The 16,727-nt window shown below is 66.2% G+C and overlaps 7 protein-coding genes and 2 non-coding genes across 9 annotated transcripts; 7 read left to right on the forward strand and 2 right to left on the reverse strand.

Annotated features, from left to right (window-relative positions):
• Window positions 1-146: 146 nt before the first annotated feature.
• On the forward strand, window positions 147-1,058 carry Q8F55_007362 (uncharacterized protein; the record flags this gene model as incomplete). Its single annotated transcript, XM_069355799.1, has 1 exon — window positions 147-1,058. The coding sequence occupies one exon, from the start codon at window positions 147-149 to the stop codon at window positions 1,056-1,058; it is 912 nt and encodes a 303-aa protein (XP_069205640.1).
• Window positions 1,059-1,320: 262 nt separating this feature from the next.
• Q8F55_007363 (uncharacterized protein) lies at window positions 1,321-2,964 on the forward strand (the record flags this gene model as incomplete). Its single annotated transcript, XM_069355800.1, has 1 exon — window positions 1,321-2,964. The coding sequence occupies one exon, from the start codon at window positions 1,321-1,323 to the stop codon at window positions 2,962-2,964; it is 1,644 nt and encodes a 547-aa protein (XP_069205641.1).
• A 181-nt stretch (window positions 2,965-3,145) lies between these two features.
• Q8F55_007364 lies at window positions 3,146-3,232 on the forward strand. Its single transcript has one exon. It is a non-coding gene; the product is annotated as a tRNA-Arg (tRNA).
• A 43-nt stretch (window positions 3,233-3,275) lies between these two features.
• On the forward strand, window positions 3,276-3,373 carry Q8F55_007365. Its single transcript has one exon. It is a non-coding gene; the product is annotated as a tRNA-Ala (tRNA).
• A 371-nt stretch (window positions 3,374-3,744) lies between these two features.
• Window positions 3,745-6,144, forward strand: Q8F55_007366 (uncharacterized protein; the record flags this gene model as incomplete). Its single annotated transcript, XM_069355801.1, has 1 exon — window positions 3,745-6,144. One exon carries the CDS (start codon window positions 3,745-3,747, stop codon window positions 6,142-6,144), a length of 2,400 nt encoding a protein of 799 aa, XP_069205642.1.
• A 387-nt stretch (window positions 6,145-6,531) lies between these two features.
• Q8F55_007367 (uncharacterized protein) lies at window positions 6,532-7,450 on the forward strand (the record flags this gene model as incomplete). Its single annotated transcript, XM_069355802.1, has 4 exons — window positions 6,532-6,835; window positions 6,881-7,061; window positions 7,107-7,269; window positions 7,307-7,450. 4 exons carry the CDS (start codon window positions 6,532-6,534, stop codon window positions 7,448-7,450), a joined length of 792 nt encoding a protein of 263 aa, XP_069205643.1.
• A 357-nt stretch (window positions 7,451-7,807) lies between these two features.
• Q8F55_007368 (uncharacterized protein) lies at window positions 7,808-9,234 on the forward strand (the record flags this gene model as incomplete). Its single annotated transcript, XM_069355803.1, has 2 exons — window positions 7,808-8,589; window positions 8,625-9,234. 2 exons carry the CDS (start codon window positions 7,808-7,810, stop codon window positions 9,232-9,234), a joined length of 1,392 nt encoding a protein of 463 aa, XP_069205644.1.
• A 99-nt stretch (window positions 9,235-9,333) lies between these two features.
• Q8F55_007369 (uncharacterized protein) lies at window positions 9,334-13,692 on the reverse strand (the record flags this gene model as incomplete). Its single annotated transcript, XM_069355804.1, has 4 exons — window positions 9,334-9,768; window positions 9,813-12,693; window positions 12,737-12,856; window positions 13,682-13,692. The coding sequence occupies 4 exons, from the start codon at window positions 13,690-13,692 to the stop codon at window positions 9,334-9,336; spliced, it is 3,447 nt and encodes a 1,148-aa protein (XP_069205645.1).
• A 434-nt stretch (window positions 13,693-14,126) lies between these two features.
• Q8F55_007370 (uncharacterized protein) lies at window positions 14,127-15,046 on the reverse strand (the record flags this gene model as incomplete). The annotated part of the gene is made up of 2 exons (XM_069355805.1): window positions 14,127-14,788; window positions 14,836-15,046. 2 exons carry the CDS (start codon window positions 15,044-15,046, stop codon window positions 14,127-14,129), a joined length of 873 nt encoding a protein of 290 aa, XP_069205646.1.
• Window positions 15,047-16,727: the final 1,681 nt, after the last annotated feature.

Genomic DNA, 16,727 nt, shown 5'->3' on the forward strand with positions numbered 1-16,727 from the left:
GTCGACGGCGCACGAGTCGCTGTCAACAGCGTCGGCTCCGGCGTCGAAACACTTCCCGATGCCAGCCCGACGCGACTGACGCCTACAAGCATCGCCTGCTCACTGCTCACTACTGACACTGCATCACACTCACCTCACCCCAAGCCATGCCCGGACCAGCACCCCCATCCACGACCTCGCAGCGCTCGCGCAACCAGAAGCTGTCGGTCGACAACGAAGCTATCGTCGCCGCCGGCTTCTACACCCACCCCGTCGCGGGCCGCGTCGACCTCGGCGCACTCGTCAAGACGGCTTGCGACGGCGTCGTGAGCTACGACCCGGAGGCCACCCAGCGACTCCTCCAGCAAGTGACCCAGGCCCCACCCCCGCCCGCCTTCGACACCCAGATCGAAGTCACCCCCGAGACGTCGACGGCGGCGCACGAGCGCCTCGCCCTCGCAGAACACGCCACCTCCATCGCCGTACTCAACTTTGCGTCGGCGCGCAACCCAGGCGGCGGGTACCTCGGGGGCGCGCGTGCCCAGGAGGAGGACGTGTGCCGCTCCTCTGCGCTGTACACGACGCTCATGACGCCAGCAGCGGCGGGGTTCTACGCCCACCACAACAAGGTGCGCGACACGCGCTACTCGCACCGCGTCGTGTGGTCGCCCGCCGTGCCCGTGTACCGCGACTCGGCGACCGGCGCGCTCCTCGCCAAGCCGTACGCTGTCGGATTCCTCACCTCGCCCGCACCCAACGCCGGGGCGCTCAAGAAGGCCAACCCGGCGGCGTTCGCCACCGTGCCCGCCCTCCTGCGCGAGCGTGCAGCGCGCGTGCTCGCCGTCGCCGCGGCCCACAACGTCCGCGTCATTGTGCTCGGCGCGTGGGGCTGCGGAGTGTTCCAGTGCCGCGCCGAGGACACTGCCTCTGCGTTTGCGGTGCTGCTCGCACCTGGTGGACCCTTCCACGGCGTGTTTGAGCGCGTCGTGTTCGCAGTCTACGACACATCGAAGAGCCAAGACACGATCGGAGCGTTCAGGAATGCGTTTCCCATAGGCAGCAGGACGAAGCACTCGTAGAGGGCACCGCTTGGCGTGATGCATTGTGCAGTGCAGTGCATGTCTTCCTACCCACAAGCCCGAGCGGGACGAGTCGATGTTGACTCGAAATGGCGTCGGAAGCGGGAGCGGGGACGGGCAGACTTGCCTTCTTGAATCGGCATCCCCGTCCTCTTGCTCTTCCACTCATCACCAGCAACTCAACTCCCCAAACATGAACCACGACCAGTACTAGCCCGTGAAGTCTGGCGACGAGGCAGCCTCGCCGTCGCCAGACTCTAGCATGGCCCCGGCCCATGCGCTCGGCAACAGCGACATCAGCGCATGCCTCGACGTCCTCGCAAAGGCGGCGACCCTCCCCCACGACCACCCGCACGCCAAGGCCCTCCGCGCCGCGGCCGGCCGTCTCCTCAAACCCCCCAAGTCCAAGGTTATCAACAGGGCACGGAGGAAGGCTCGGCGCGGTAGCGCAGCTTCGGCAGCGTCAGCCGCAACAGCAGCTTCGAGCGCGACCTCTCGCTCCAGCTCTGTACACCCGACTCACACTCTCCCCCGACCCGGCACGCCCAATGCCTCACATGATTCATCACCTGCGCCGCCCGACCCGCTTCACCGGCACCTCTCAGCCGCCGAGAAGATGGCCGCGGACCAGGCGACGGTCAACGCAACCGTCACCGGCTCGCGCCTCGACGACGAGACGGACGGCCTCACTGGCGTCCCCGGGACGCTGTACAATGCGCGCAAGTGCTACGTCTGCTCTCACAGCTACACCGCCGTGCACCACTTCTACTACGCGCTGTGCCCGCCGTGCGCGGCGCTCAACTACGCCAAGCGCGATGCACGGGCCGACCTGCGGGGCCGGCGCGCGCTCGTGACCGGTGGGCGCGCCAAGATCGGGATGTACGTCGTCCTGATGCTCTTGCGCGACGGAGCCCACGTCACGATGACTACACGCTTCCCCGCCGACGCGGTGCGCCGGTTCGCGCGCTTCCCCGACGCCAGCGAGTGGATGGGCCGCCTCGAGATTGTCGGCATCGACCTGCGCGACCCGAGGCAGGTGCTCCGGCTGGCCAGCCTCGCCACGGCCTCTGGGCCGATCGACATCTTGATCAACAACGCCGCGCAGACCATACGCCGCTCGGCGGAAGCGTACGCGCCGCTGATGCGGGCCGAGGAGGAGGGGCTGCCGGTCGGCGAGCACACGCCGAGGGTCCACATCCTCGGGCGGTTCAACGCACCTGTGCCGTCTGGCCCGTGTGCGCTGCCAGCTCAGGAGGCTGAGCCGAAGCCTGCGGCGTTGGACGCGGCACCAGCCGAGGCCACCCCAGCATCGTCCGCCGTCGCCCACATCTCCGACCGCAACACAACCCTCGCTCTCGCCCCGAACTCCCGGCCGGACGACGCGGACCGGATCGACGCCGGCGGCCTACTCCCCGACCTGGCCCCAGCCAACACGTGGTCCAACAGCGTCGGCTCGATCCCGGCGCTCGAGATCCTCGAGGTCTCCCTCTGCAACGCGATTGCGCCGACGCTCCTCGTCAACGCGCTCCGCCCCTCGCTCGCTGCGTCCCCGCACGCCCGGACCTACATCGTCAACGTGTCGGCGGCCGAGGGCCAGTTCAACCACTTCAAGACGCCCGGCCACGCCCACACCAACATGCAGAAGGCCGGGCTCAACATGCTCACGCGCACGGCCGCCGCCGAGATGTTCGCGGCCGACGGCATCCTCATGACGTCGGCCGACACGGGATGGGTGACCGACGAGCGGCCGTGGCCTGCCCGCATAGAGGCGTGGGAGCAGGGCTTTCGCTGCCCGCTGGACCTCGTCGACGGCGCGGCGCGCATCTACGACCCGATTGTGAGGGGTGAGGCGGGAGAGGATGTCTATGGCGTCCTGCTCAAAGACTACAAGGTGGCCAAGTGGTGACCCGGGCCACGGTCTCCATGTATACAACAGACCCGTAGCTCGCCTGTGTACATATCCGCGATATGTCACTGTGCATGCCCGCAGCATGGACTCGTACTGACCGCTCGGCGGCGCCACCGCTCGCACCAGCCTCGCCCCTGACGCACCCCCATGTGCCATCCCTGCCCACAACAAACACCAAGGTCGCGTGGCCCAATGGCAAGGCGTATGACTACGACTCAATGAGGAGTACATCATGAGATTGCGGGTTCGATCCCCGTCGTGGCCTGACGCCGACGCCGAGCGTGCTCGGAGTCGGAGTTGACATCCCCGGGCGTGTAGCTCAGTTGGTAGAGCGTGTCATTAGCACGAGTACTGCAGTACTACTACCTACTTGACAAGGTCTTTGGTTCGATTCCTAACTCGTCCAGCTTTTGCCAGTGCGTGTGTCAGTGCGTGGAGCAGCCGGCCGGGCCGCAGGCTTGATTTTTGCCTGTCGCCGCCGTCGAGCGGGCCGAGTCCCCGCCAGTGGGCCTCGCCGAGACATGCTCACCCGGCCAAGCGTGTCCTCGGCACGACAGCCGGTCTATACCGTGCACGCAGAGCGCATGCAGCGCACCCGACACTCCTCTCGACTCGCGCTGCTTATCGCCCTTGGCACCGGCAAGCACGACGGCGACGCGGCCGAAGGTAGCCCTGCTCCCCCACCCCGTCCCCCACCCTGCTCCCCCACCCGGCCCGCGGCGTCGGCTACATAGGAGCTGCGGCTCACCTCTCTCCCCAGCTCCAAGACAAGACACCATGCCCGCCCTCAGCGCCGAGCACGCCGCAGCAGGCCGCGTGCGCATCTACCGCGCCGCCACGCTGCCCTCCGGCGCCGTCGCCGACGTCGTCGTCGAGGGGGGGCGCATCGCCGCCATCGAGCCCGCGTTTGACGGCCCCGCGCCGGAGGGGAGCGTCGTCGACGCGCGGGGCAAGGTCCTCGCCGCTGGACTCATCGACCTCGTGCCAAGCACCGGCGAGGCGGCGCCGGGAGTCACGACGCGCGTCCAGGTCGTGCCCGCCTCCGAGATCGTGAGCGTGGTCCGGGGCGACACCGCGCCCGGCGCGAGCAACGTCGTAGCGCTCGTCTCGCTCCCCGGCCTCACCCCCGCCGACCTGGCGACCGCGCTCGAGCGAGGCGCGTACGGCGTGCACGTCGCACCAGGTGACGACCTCACGGCTCTCGAGGGACTCGGCAGGCTCATCGCCGAGAGGAGAGGGTACCTCTCCGCCGACGTCCGGGACGCTTCTTCCGCCGCGCTGTTGGTCAGTGTCGCCGAGAAGACAGGGTGTACCGTCCTCTTCCTGCCCTCGGCAGGCATCTCAGCTGCGCAGATCTCGGCCGCCCGCGAGCTCGGGGCGCCCGTCCACCTCTTGGAGCGCGGCGCCGGCATACTCGCGTCGTTCACGACCCTCCCCGCGCGCGTTCTCGGCCTGGACAGGTCCCCGGCCCCTCGCGGCGCGATCCACCCCGGGGCGGTCGCCGACCTCGTCCTCTTCGACCCGGCGCAGCCCTCGGGCGACGACACGCCCGGCGCCATGGTCGAGGTGCTGCTTGGTGGCCGGTTGGCGTCCACCAGGGCCCACGGGACGCCGCTGCGCCTCCCCCCGCCGGCACACCGCGCGGTTATCCCCGCTCTCGACTTTGACATCGACCCCAGCGGCAGCGTGCGTCTCGACGGCGTCCGCGTCGACGGCGCTGGGTTGGACGGCGCGCAGGCTCTCCTCGGAGAGCCGAGGCCAGACGGCGCCGTGGCGCGCACTGCCGTCGAATCGACCCTCCCGGCCGAAGGCTTCAAGATCACGATCAACTCCACCGGCGTCACCGTCGCCGGAGGCTCCACCGCCGGCGTCTTCCGAGGCCTCGTCGCCCTCGACCAGCTCCGGGACCCGCACGCCCCGACCCTCCCAGTCCCGTACGGCACGTGGGCCTCGGCCCCCGCGCACGCCTGGCGCGGGTGCATGCTCGACGTCGCGCGCCACTTCCGGCCTGTTGACGACGTGCGCCGCTACATCGACCTCATGGCGCGGCACGGGCTCAACACGCTGCATCTGCACCTCACCGACGACCAGGGGTGGCGGTACGAGGTCCCCGGCTGGCCCCTGCTCACCACTGTCGGCGGTGTGAGGGGCGCCACGCAGCTCGGGCACGGGCCGCAGTCTACAGTCGAGCCCGGAACCCACGAGGGGTGGTACTCTACCGCCGACCTGCGGGCCATCGTCGCGCACGCCGCGGCGCGCTTCGTCACCGTCGTTCCCGAGGTCGAGTTCCCCGGCCACGTCCAGGCCGCGCTCGCGGCGTACCCGTCCCTCGCGAACACCGACGTCCCGGGCGGCGCGCCGACCGAGCCGTGGCCGCGCTTCGGGCTCAACCCCCACACGATCAACCTCGAGGAGTCGACGCTGGCGTTCTGCCGCGAGGCCATCGACGCGCTGATCGACGTCTTCCCGTCCAGGCTCATCGGGATCGGCGGTGACGAGGTGCCGTCGGCCGAGTGGGCGGCGTCGCCTCGGGCCCTCGAGCGCATGGCCGAGCTCGGCATCGCCAGCCCCGCAGCCATCCAGCCGTGGATCACGGCCCAGCTGTGCGCGCACGTCACGGCGCGCGGGCGCCAGCCGTACGCGTGGGACGAGGTGCTTGCCGGCCCAGTCCCCGCCGATATGGTGATCGCGGCGTGGCGCGGGCCAGTCGCTTCACGCGTCGCCGTGGAGCGCGGCCTCGAGTGCATCGCGTGCCCCGACATGGACGTGTACCTCGACTACCGGCAGAGCGAGAGCATGGACGAGCCTGTGCCCGTCGGCCCGCCGCTCACACTGAGAGAGACGTACGGGTTCCGGGTGCAGCCTGGGTGTGTCGGCGGCCAGGCCAACGTGTGGACCGAGCACCTCCGCACGCGCGACCAGGTCGACTTTGCCATGTTCCCGCGGCTGTGCTCCATTGCCGAGCGTCTCTGGGCGGGCGGGGAGCCGGGCGACTTCGCCGACTTTGAGCGCCGCCTCGACACCCATCTCCGCCGCCTGGCGTCCTGGGCGGTCAAATTCAGGCCGCTGGACGGGCCGACGCCGGAGCAGCGCAAGCCCGGAGTCCCCGGCGTTCCGCGCACCAAGGAGTTTAGGGCCAAGGTGGTCGAGGACATGGTCAAGGAGCTGGTGCATTGATATGTGGCTGTGATGTATTAGACTGCATGGCGTGGCGCATGCGCCCTCTTGGCACGATCTGCATCGAGTGCATGTGGCGACGACGAGATAGCAAGAGCATTCTTGGCATCGCGCTGTTGTTATCGGCAAACTCGGTGGCCGGCCGCATCCCGCGACAACCTTTCGAGTCGAAACAAGCGACGGCTTTCATCACACACTGACTTTTCCATCGCGGCCCGGCGTCGGACAACACACAACACACTCAATCGCCCATGGGGGACAGCCCGCCCGTCCGGTGGCCGAGGCCAAGTCCACCATGGCTGGGAGGTGCGTGTGGATGCGACTTTGGCTGGCGCCCAGCCGCTCGCGTGACCAGTCCGCCTGGCTGACCCCTCAGGCGCCGCAGCCATGATGGCCGCGTGCATCACACACCCGATCGACCAGACCAAGATCCGCAGCCAGGTCCAGTACCCGCGCCAGACGATGCTCGCGACCGCGCGCAACACGGTCGCGGCGTCGGGCGTGCGCGGGCTCTGGGCCGGCCTGAGCGGCAGCCTGCTCCGCCAGGGCACGTACGGCGCCGCGCGCTTCGGCCTGTACAACTGGCTCAAGGACCGCGCGCTGGCCCGCGGTGAGCGCCTGTCGCCCAAGCAGATGGTGATCAATGGGGCGGCTGCCGGCGCCGTCGCTGGCGTGGTTGGTGCTCCGGCGGGTAGGTCGACTGGCCGCCTCGACCTGCTGCTCACACCCACCCCAGAACTCGTCATGGTCCGCCTCTCGTCCGACGGCGTCAAGCCCGAGGCCAAGCGCCTGCACTACCGCAACGCCATCGACGGGCTGTACAAGATTGCGCGCGACGAGGGCGTGTCGCACATCTTCCGCGGGTGGGAAATGGCCAGCCTCCGCGCCGTGCTCCTGAACGCGAGCCAGCTCACCTGGTGCGTTGCCAACCCGCACGACGCAGCACGGGCCTGACCTCGCAGCTACGACGTGATCAAGGCGCGCCTGCTCAAGACGCCGTACTTTACCGACAGCATCCCGCTGCACCTCCTCACGGCGACGCTCGGCGGCACAATCTCCATCACCATCTGCGCGCCGGTCGACGTCGTAAAGTCGCGCCTGCAGTCGTCGACCAACCCCAAGACGGTGAGCCCCGCCCTGCATCGCCCGCTGACATCCCCAGACGGCCATGAGCATCGTCACGTCGTCGATCCGACACGAGGGCCTGCGCGTCCTGTTCCGCGGCTGGCTGCCTGCGTGGCTCCGGATGGTCCCCAACACATGCCTCACATTCGTCTTCTTCGAGCAGCTCAAGAGGATCTTTTAGACGCACAAGACAGTTGTACACTTGTTAATCTACACTAGCATGCAGCATGAGCGAGGATGTAGAGGGTCAGGGTTGGCCTCGCTCGCCCCCATCTCCCCCGCGATTCATACCGGCCGACCGGCGCCGCCCCGTGCGACAATGGGCGATGTGCTGCTCCTCTCCGCCAAGAGGAGCGTATCCCGGACAATCTCAGCTCCACGCGCTTTCTCGGCTCGCATCTCTTGCTTACTCATCACGTGTCGTTGTTCGACGACTCGAAAATGACGTCCCGGGTTCTTCGGCTGCCTCAACGCTGCCGCGCCCAAGCGACGAGATAAAAATGGCCTAACCCGCACTCACTCTGACTCCCCACGCACAATGTCGAGCAGCAAGGATCCGCTAGGCTCGCCCAAGGCGCCGGTCGAGGCCGTCGAGCTCGACTCGCTCAACCGCGCGCCGACGCGCTCCACAACAGCTGCCAGCGGGACCGAAGCCGTCGACAACAGCGCGACCGACACCCCGGCCGACCCGCTCGAGGCCTCGCGCGCGCTCGACGCGTCGGCGCCTGACGGCGGCTGGCACGCATGGAGCATGGTCGCGTGCTGCGCCATGATCGGGTTCTGGTTCGTCGGCGTCACCTACTCGTGGGGCGTGCTCCAGACGACGCTGGTGGAGCAGCGTCTCGCCCCGGCATCCACCCTCGCCTTCGTCGGATCCATCGCCGTGTCCATGCTCTCCGTCATGGCCATCATCAACTCGCGCATCCTCACCGCCCTCGGAGCACGCAACATGGCCGTCATCGGCACCCTGTTCATGTCCTTCTCGCAGATCTTTGCCAGCTTCACGACGCGCAACATTGGCGGCCTCTTCTTCACCGCCGGCGTCATGATGGGCTTTGGCGTCGGCTTCAGCTTCATGGTCATCAGCATCACGCCGGCCCAGTACTTTACCACCAAGCGGGGCACGGCTGTTGGTGTCGTGTACGCTGCTGGCGGGGTCGGCGGCGCCGTCATCAGCCTCGGCCTCGAGGCCGGCGTGCGCAACCTTGGACTCGAGTGGACGTTCCGCCTCGTCGGGCTAGTCATGCTCGCTACGTGCCTCCCGGCGGCCTGGTTTGTGCGGGAGCGCACCACCGTCGTGCGCAAGGAGTTTGTCGACTGGTCAGTGCTGCGCTCGTCCACACTCTAACACCCAGGTCCCTCTTCCGCAACCTCGACTTCCTCGTCCTCTTCGCGTCCGGCGCGCTCGCCACGTTCCCCCTCTTCGTGCCCCCGTTCTTCCTTCCCCTATACGCCCAGTCGATGCACCTGAGCGGAACCACCGGCGCGGTGCTCGTCTGCGTGTTCAACTTCTCGTCGGCCATCGGGCGCATCGTCACCGGGTTCCTGTCCGACCGCCTCCTCGGCCCCCTCAACACCCTCTGCACCGTCCTCTTCATCACCTGCATCTCACTGCTCGTCCTCTGGCCCAGCTCGGTTTCCCTGGCCCCGCTCATCGTCTTCGTGCTCGTCAATGGCGCGAGCAGCGGCGGCTTCTTCGCCATCATGCCTACCGTCGTCAACACCATCATGGGCAGCCAGCGCATGACGGTCGCGTTCGGCATGATCGTGACGGGATGGACCGGCGGGTATCTCATGGGCGCGCCCATCGCCGGATACCTGCTCGCCGCGTACGGCGGACAGGACCGAGGCATCGTGGCGTACCGCCCCGCCGTCTTCTGGGCAGGAGGGATGGCCGCAGGCGCCGCCCTCCTCGTCGGATTCCTTCGTTGGCGTAAGAGCCCGCACTTGATGATCAAGATGTAGATGCGCCCGACAATCTCGTACACACGTTGCATAGACAGGGCTGTTACAAACTTGGTCCGAATCGAGACGAGGAGCACACTAATACTTATACTATGTCACTTAGATGCGGCCGCCAACGGGGGGCTGCTGGGGCTGCTGCTGGTTGCCGACCTGCTGGATGTGGGCGTCGACCGGCGACTGGAAGGCACGCGAGGCGTCTGCCTGGAGGGTGCGCGCGGCGTCGCTCAGGTTAGAGGGGTCGTACACGGCATCGGCCTTGGCGATGGCGGCGCCAGACGTGTCGGTGCCGTCGAGGGCGTTGCCGAGGCCGCCGGGGACGCCGGGCTGGCCGGACGCGTACTGGCCGGCAATGGGGGCCTGGCCGGCAGCGTGCTGGCCGCCGACGGAGGGCTGGGCAGTCGTGTACTGGCCGGCCGAGGGCTGAGTCGAGCCGAGCGCGGGCACGCCCTTGGCGAAGCCGCCGGGCTGGGCATCGCTGTTGGAAGAGCGCTGGGCAGGCTGCTGGATGTGGTCGCCGTTAGACGCCGTCACGCCCTGGATGCCAGCGACGCCCAGGGGGGAGGGGGGCGCGAGTCGACGCCGGCGGCACCCGCCGAGCCGGCGGCGTGCTGCTGCTGGCCAGGGGCGTGCTGCTGCTGGCCGGCGGCGCGCTGCTGCTGGCTGTACGCGGCAGCGCCGACACCAGCGGCGCCGGCAGCACCGACAGCGCCAGCGGCCGCGGCGACGCCAGCACCCGAGTGGCTGTTGGACGGGATACCCGCGCCCGCCGGGGGGATGTTGGGCGCGACGCTTCCGTCAGCGGTGCGGTGGTACGCCTGGGAGCCGGACGACGCGCCGGACGACGCGGTGGGCGCCTGCGACGCGGGGTGCACGGCAGCAGCCGAGCGGTTGTTCACACCACCAGCAGCGGCGGTCGCGCCCCTGGACGAAGAAGAAGACTTCTGCGGGGTGATGCTAAAGGCAGGCGAGTGCCAGCTCTTGCCCGAGTGGGCCTTCTTCTCGGCCACGTCAATCTTGTTGACGATCGAGTGCTTCGAGTCCTGCACGAGGTCGGGGAGGACCGACTCCTCCTTCTTGGCGACAATGTGGAACTCGCCGCCGGCGGCAGCACCGTCGTTGATCTTGCCGTGCGCGCCGGCAGCGTTGGCCTTGACATCCACCGAGTCGGCTGCCTTCTCGGCCTCGGCCTTCTTGCGCTTGTACAGCTGCTTGATGGCCTCGGTGCGCGTAACCTCGTCGTCGTTCTTGCTCTCGTCGAGCGCCGCGCGGATCTGAACCAGCTCGCCGTCGAGGTACTCGAGACCAGAGCGGATGCCGGCCTCGATGCCCTTGGAGATGGCCTTCTTGATCGCGCCGGTGGCGACAACCTTGATAAACTTGTACAGCAGGTCGTGCTTGGCGTCGCGGATCTTGAAGCTGAGCTCGTCGATCGACGTCTCGACCGAGCGGACCTTGAACACCGTGTCCTTGCGGTTCTCAATCGTCTCAATCTCAATGTCGACCGAGATACCGTTGCGCGCAATGACGACGTCGGCGATACCGCTGTCGCTCATCTTGGGGAAGCCCTTCTTCTTGCGGAAGGCGAAGCGGAGGTTCCGGATGTCGGCCTGGATCTGGCTCAGGCCGATGCGGAAGCGGTGGTGCGACTTGTCCTTGATCGAGTCGAACGGCGAGAACTTGAAGTAGTTGTGGTTCTCAATCGTGACAATGTTGGGGAACAGGTTGGGGCCCGAGAGGATGAGGTTCTCAATGACCAGGTCAATCTTCTCGTCAGTGTACTCGGCCCTCGGGATGGGGAAGTAGCCAATGTGACGGATGAGCGAGGGGAGGATCTGGTGGCGAATGTCGTTCCACAGGTGCGGCTTGACGGCGAGCTTGCCCTGTCCGTCGTACGCGAGGTGCTTGGTGAGGCGCTTCCAGTCGTCGGCAAACTGGCGGTTGAGCGGGTCCTCGTGGAAGCCCTTGGTAAAGGTGACAAAGTTGTTCCACAGGGCGTCCCAGTTGTCCTTGTACTTGCCCGTCTGGAAGTACGACTTGGCGCGCTTCTCAAGGTCCTTGCCCTCCCTCGCCGCGTCGTCCTCGAGGACGTAGCCAGGCTCGAGGAGCACGTTGTTGACGTACTGGTCGACGTCGCGCCAGAACTGCTTGAGCTCGGGGTCCTTCTTGGCGTCGTCGTAGAGGTTGTCGATCGACTTGCGCGTGGGCTCGAGGCTCCTGCCGTTGGCAAAGCGCTCGAGGATGGTGGCAAACTTGCTAAACACGCCCTGGACGGCACCGCCCGTTGCGTCGCTGTGCTTGACCTCGTTCTGAATGTCGCGCTCGGCACGCGCCTCGTACTTGTGGCCGGCCTCGAGGAGCCACGACATGGCGTCGTTGTAGTCCTGGTGCTGCTGCACCTCGTGGAGGACCTTCTTGAGGCGGTAGATGAACTGCTCCCGGCGCTCCTCGTGGAACTCTTCCTCGAGCAGCTCCTGGGCGTCGTGCTTAAAGTTGTCGTACTGGCGCTCGGCCTTCTCGCGGTCCTCCTTGGACACGTGCTTGTTGAACTGGGCCTTGAGGCCGCCGCGGCCGTTGACCGCATCGTCGGCGACGTTGCCAGCACCGCGGCGCTCGGCATCGTTGGCAGTGGCACGCGCCTGGCCCTCGGCCTGACGGGCTCCGTCGGCGAGCTCGCCAGCGGACGGGAGGTTCTTGTGGTACGCAGTGTTGCTGTCGGTCACGCCGCGGCCCTGTCCCGAGCCGTTATAGCCGGCCGAGGTGGATCCACCGTGCGCGTACTGGTCGGCGGCATCCTTGACCTTGTCCTTCTCCTGGCGGTAGGCATCGGCCACCTGGCCAGCCGAGGACGTGTTGCCCTCGCCGTCCCTAACCTGGGCGTCCCGGAGGTTCTCCTTGGGGTTGTAGTCGACGTGACCGCCGCCAGGGAGGTTGGCGTTGAGCGTTGGTGTCTGGTTGGGACCCGTCTTGGTGCCGTCGGGGCTGACCCAAGTGTTCTTCTCGGCAGCCTCGTCGACGTGCGACATCTGCTCCTTGGACGGGCGGGAGGCGTCGGCGGCCTTGGTCGCTGCGTTGGCAAAGAGGTCGCGGCCGAGGAGGCCGAGGTCCTTGAGGAGCTTGCGCACCTCGCCGTTGGTCGCAAAGAGGGTGAAGAGAACGCGGAGGTGCTTGCCTGCCTCGTCGGCGTCCGACTTGAGCTCCTTCTTCTCCTTCTCGCGCTTGGTAGAGCCCTTGGTGTCGGGGTGGATCTCGAGTCCGCCGAGGCCCTCCGACTCCCAGATGGCCTCCTGGACGAGCTCGTCGCCGTTGTTGCGCTGCACCATCTCGAGCATCGTGCCGATGATGTCACGGACATCGGAGATGAGCTCCTGGCCGTCCTCGGACAGCTTGTTGACGTCTACAAACGAGTGGCCCTTGGCATAGTCCAGAGCCGACTCGATCTGACGGTTGTCGGGAAGCTTGCTGTGATTGTTAGCTACATCCCGGGCAATGTGCTTCAACTCACCCATCGCGGAAGGCCTCGATGACACCGAAAAAGTCTACCTTGCGGTTGATGTCCGCCTCGAGCTCGCGCCTGTCCGTGTGGACATTGACGGACCCAGAGGTCGGGTTTGCGCTGATCTCGCTGTGTGTATTCACTGCGCAGTGTGTCAGTTTGCCTCGAACGACCGGGGTGGGGCGATCGTGTGGCAGCCAAAGCGCCGCGCCCGATTCCCTCACCACCCGTCCACTCCCCGACTCACTTGTATGTCGCCTCGTCACCCAGAAGTGTCTCTCGGAGCGATGTAGGCAAACAGGGGATGTTGGGGGTGGAGTTTCGGCGAGTCTAGCGTCTTATATTCAGCGGGGGGGTGGCCGCCGATTCGAAAGAAGCCGGGGGGCTGGCGCAACATGTGCCTCCCGGAGTCCTGGAGACTGCGTACGGTGGAGATCGTGGAGATCGAGCGATGCGCAGTGTGAGAGCGAGCTCCAGCACCCGCAGTGTGGTGCACTGTAGGCTCGAGCTGTGGTGCTGCTGTTTACAGTGACATCATTCGGGCCGTGATGTCATGACTCTTTCTCTCCTCCCCTCCCCTCCTCATCTTTCGCCATTCGGCGGCCTCTCGTCGCAGTCCTCATCCAAACATCCGTCGTCATCATCCATCCATCTTGACAACCGCACGGCGGGATGGCAGAGGACACTGTCCGTGCCGCGGTGCCTCGACTGCGCACGGAATGACGGCTCCACTTTGAATGGCACCCCCAGACCTCCCTCCGCATGCCTTCAAGTGCCGCGCCCCTGTTTCGCTCCACTCCACACATTGGACCGTGTAGACCGCCACGCCGGGACCGTGTAGCATGCTGCAACCCTGCCACCGCGTGCTCAATCTTGGCCAGGTGCCGAGGACGTGCCGAGCACCATAGGCGCCGTCCAGTGAACGCATGACGTTGCGGCGCCGGAGTGACGTACCGCCGGACCATGGAGTGGACCATCGAGTGGTCGTCCATCTTCGATGACGCGTTGGGCAGCGTGGTGCGGAAGGCGGACCACGGGACCACTGCGAGGCGAGTGCAACACGAGCCTGCATGCACGCGCTTCGGCCACGATGTGGCATTCCGCGGCGTGGCATCCCTGTTGGTCTGAAGCACCCTCCCAACGCGCCGCGACAAGGCGGCCTCGACCGAGCTAGACTCGCGGTCGGCTCGATACACAAGGGGAACATTGGCTGGAGGCACGCTCCGACGATCGCTAGATCACGGCAGCCGATCTGCAGAGTTCGACACAGCTCCCACTAACTGCCTCTGACAATCATTCATTGGTTCTACTGAAACCGCCGGATATCTACTGATCCGTTTCGTATGTATTAGGTGCGTCTCAAGCCCAATGCCTGATCGCGAGTCCAAGCTGATGGTGCTTAGACGCGAACCTCCTTGAGGTCCTGGGTGGACGAGGTCTGCGACTGGGTGTTGCGGAGAGCAAGGGGGTCGCGCTTGCCAAAGTGGAGACGGCCGACGGCGTAGAGGGCAGCGAGGACAGCGCCGATGACAGCGACCGTGACACCAGCACCGATACCACCGCCAGCAGCAGCCGAAAGGCCGTCCTTCTTGGACGACGACGACGAGGCGTTGGCACCCGAGTTGTTGACGTTGGACGACGTGTTGATGTTCTCGTCGCCCTTGTGGGGGTTGGCGCCCATGGTGCCGGCGTCAAAGGCGTTGATGTTCATGCTGTCCTCCTTGGAGGCGACGTTGAGGGTCGAGGTGTAGTTGCCGCAGACGTACTCGGACTGGGCCTTGAAGCCGGCCGACTCGACAAGCGAAACGTCGGCACAGTGGTAGTTGTAGCCCTTCTCGCCGTCGAGCTGGTAGATGAGGAGGAGGGTGGCGTCGTCACCGGCCTTAAAGCCCATCTGGGCAAAGTCGGGGCCCTTGGTGCAGTAGTGGCCGGCGCCAATGTTGGTGATGGTCTGGGTGTACGACGAGAAGGCGTGGAAGCGCGAGGGGTCCGAGTCCTTGGTGTAGAGGATGTTGAGGTTGTCAATGTTGGTCTTCTGCGAGAGAGCAACGTCGCCGCCGCCTAGGTGGTGTAAGCATGTATCCAGGCCGGTCACTGATGCCACTTACTCAGAGGGAAGGGGGTACGCTTGCCAACGGGGACACCACCGCAGGGGGCGTCCTTGGCCTTGGAGGCAATGAAGCCACGGGCGGCGGGGAAGGCAAAGGTGACGGGCGAGCCCTTGCCGTCAAAGTCCATGATGGAGGCACGGGGCTCGATGGCAACAGCCGAGGCGAGCGAGGCACCGGCGGCGAGGGTGGCAAGAGTCTGGAAGAGCATGGTGGTAGAGGGGATCGGTGGGGTGAACCGGAGGGACGGTCAAACGAGACGAGAGGGGTAGATGGTGGGGAGAGTGCGGAATGCGCCTGGTCTCTTTATGCACTGGCAGCCATCTGCTCATGTGAGCCTTCAACGGCCGTGACCGGATGCCAAGCCAATGTAAAGTGGCATATGGTCCTCGCAGAGGTATTCCGACGAGTCCGAGCCAAGTGAATGGCTGGCTGCGCATGGCTCTGAGGCAGAGGCTGGCTGGCGCCGCGGGTGGGGCTCGCCGAGGTCCACGGGTGAGTCGCATCGGTCGCCTACTAGAAGCGGGGGAGACCGCAGAGGAGAAAAGGCACTCGAGAAGACGCATCTCCAGTCTTGGCACCCTGGGGGTAAGGGGGGTAAACGCCGAGATGGTGCAACCGCTGCGCAAGTGACAATGTGCCATCCGCAACTTGCGCAGCTCGCTCGGGTTGCTCGGGGGCGGGGGCGCGGGGGCTCGCGCGGCGCGCGCGCGGTTGATGGCTGACGTCAAAGGCTTCAGGTGTTGAAGCCAAGCCATGAGAAGGACGTGCTTGACACGGTGAAGTGTTTCGGCCGCTAGTGGTCTCGAAGTGGGAGGGAGCCGTGAGTCCAGAGCCAGCACGCGAGCCGGTCAAGGAACGGCGCCCAAACGCTTGTAGCCTAGCTCACGACGACATGCATGCAACGAGGGCAGTATGCATGCATCAGAGAGGCACTTGCACGACCCCCAGACTCTGTCAGCAACCCAGATGCACGGCGAAAGCCTCGCGTTGCTGATCGTCTTGGCACGAAACGTTATCGGCCGAGGATTGCGGCTTATCAGATAAAATGGGGGGGTGAAAATGCACGGCCGAAATGCAATGGCCAAGTGACTCGACGAGAAAACTGCGCACAGTCCCGCGCGCCGGATGCGAGTGGAGGCTTTGGCAGCGTCGGACTCGGCGGTCGGAGACACACGTATGCATGGGCCGCCGTGAGGAGATGCGCAGCGACGAGGTTGTTAAGCTTGATGCGGCGGCAGCGATCCGCAACGGCGACGGGGAGGCGGGGGGACTGCCGCCGAGCCGGATTAAGCCCGCTCCGAGGATGGCAGCAGTTGACCCAGGTCGCTTCAGTGTGGCACCTTTTGTTCTCACTCGTCGGCCGGGAGACAGCCAAGCAGGCAAACGCCATGCCGAGGTCAAGTGCCCGCACAGTGTGGGTGAAGGTGGCACCTGGCCCCTCTCTTCCTCATTCCCCGCCCCAACGCCGTCTGCTATACACACCGACCCGCCTTGAAGGTTGATCCAGCGCAGAGCAGAGGCAGCGAGCAAGAGGCAGACGGACAAGCGGTGAGGGACGAGGCGACCCCGGGGGAGGAGGAGGAGGGGCTTAGAGGACTCAACACCCAGGCAGCACCAGCCAGCGTTCGCCGCGCCCTTCCCACTGCCGCTCTTCCCCCCTTCCCCCCTTCCTCTCCGGTTCACAAAACACTGGCGCCACCTCGCCGCACCAGCAAACGTCAGAGGCAGCGAGCAAGAGGAAGTCAGACGAGGGACGATGCGGCCGGAGGCAGAGGGGGCGGAGGAATCAACACCGAGGCAGCACCAGTCAGCATGCCCCGCGCCCCTCCCACTGCCGCCTTTCCCTCTTTCTCTCCAGTTAACAAAAGACTGGAACCACCTCCCACACC

This window comes from Vanrija albida (genome assembly GCF_041260175.1).
Source record: "Vanrija albida strain AlHP1 chromosome Unknown contig_6, whole genome shotgun sequence".
In the NCBI taxonomy this organism is placed as follows: domain Eukaryota; kingdom Fungi; phylum Basidiomycota; class Tremellomycetes; order Trichosporonales; family Trichosporonaceae; genus Vanrija; species Vanrija albida.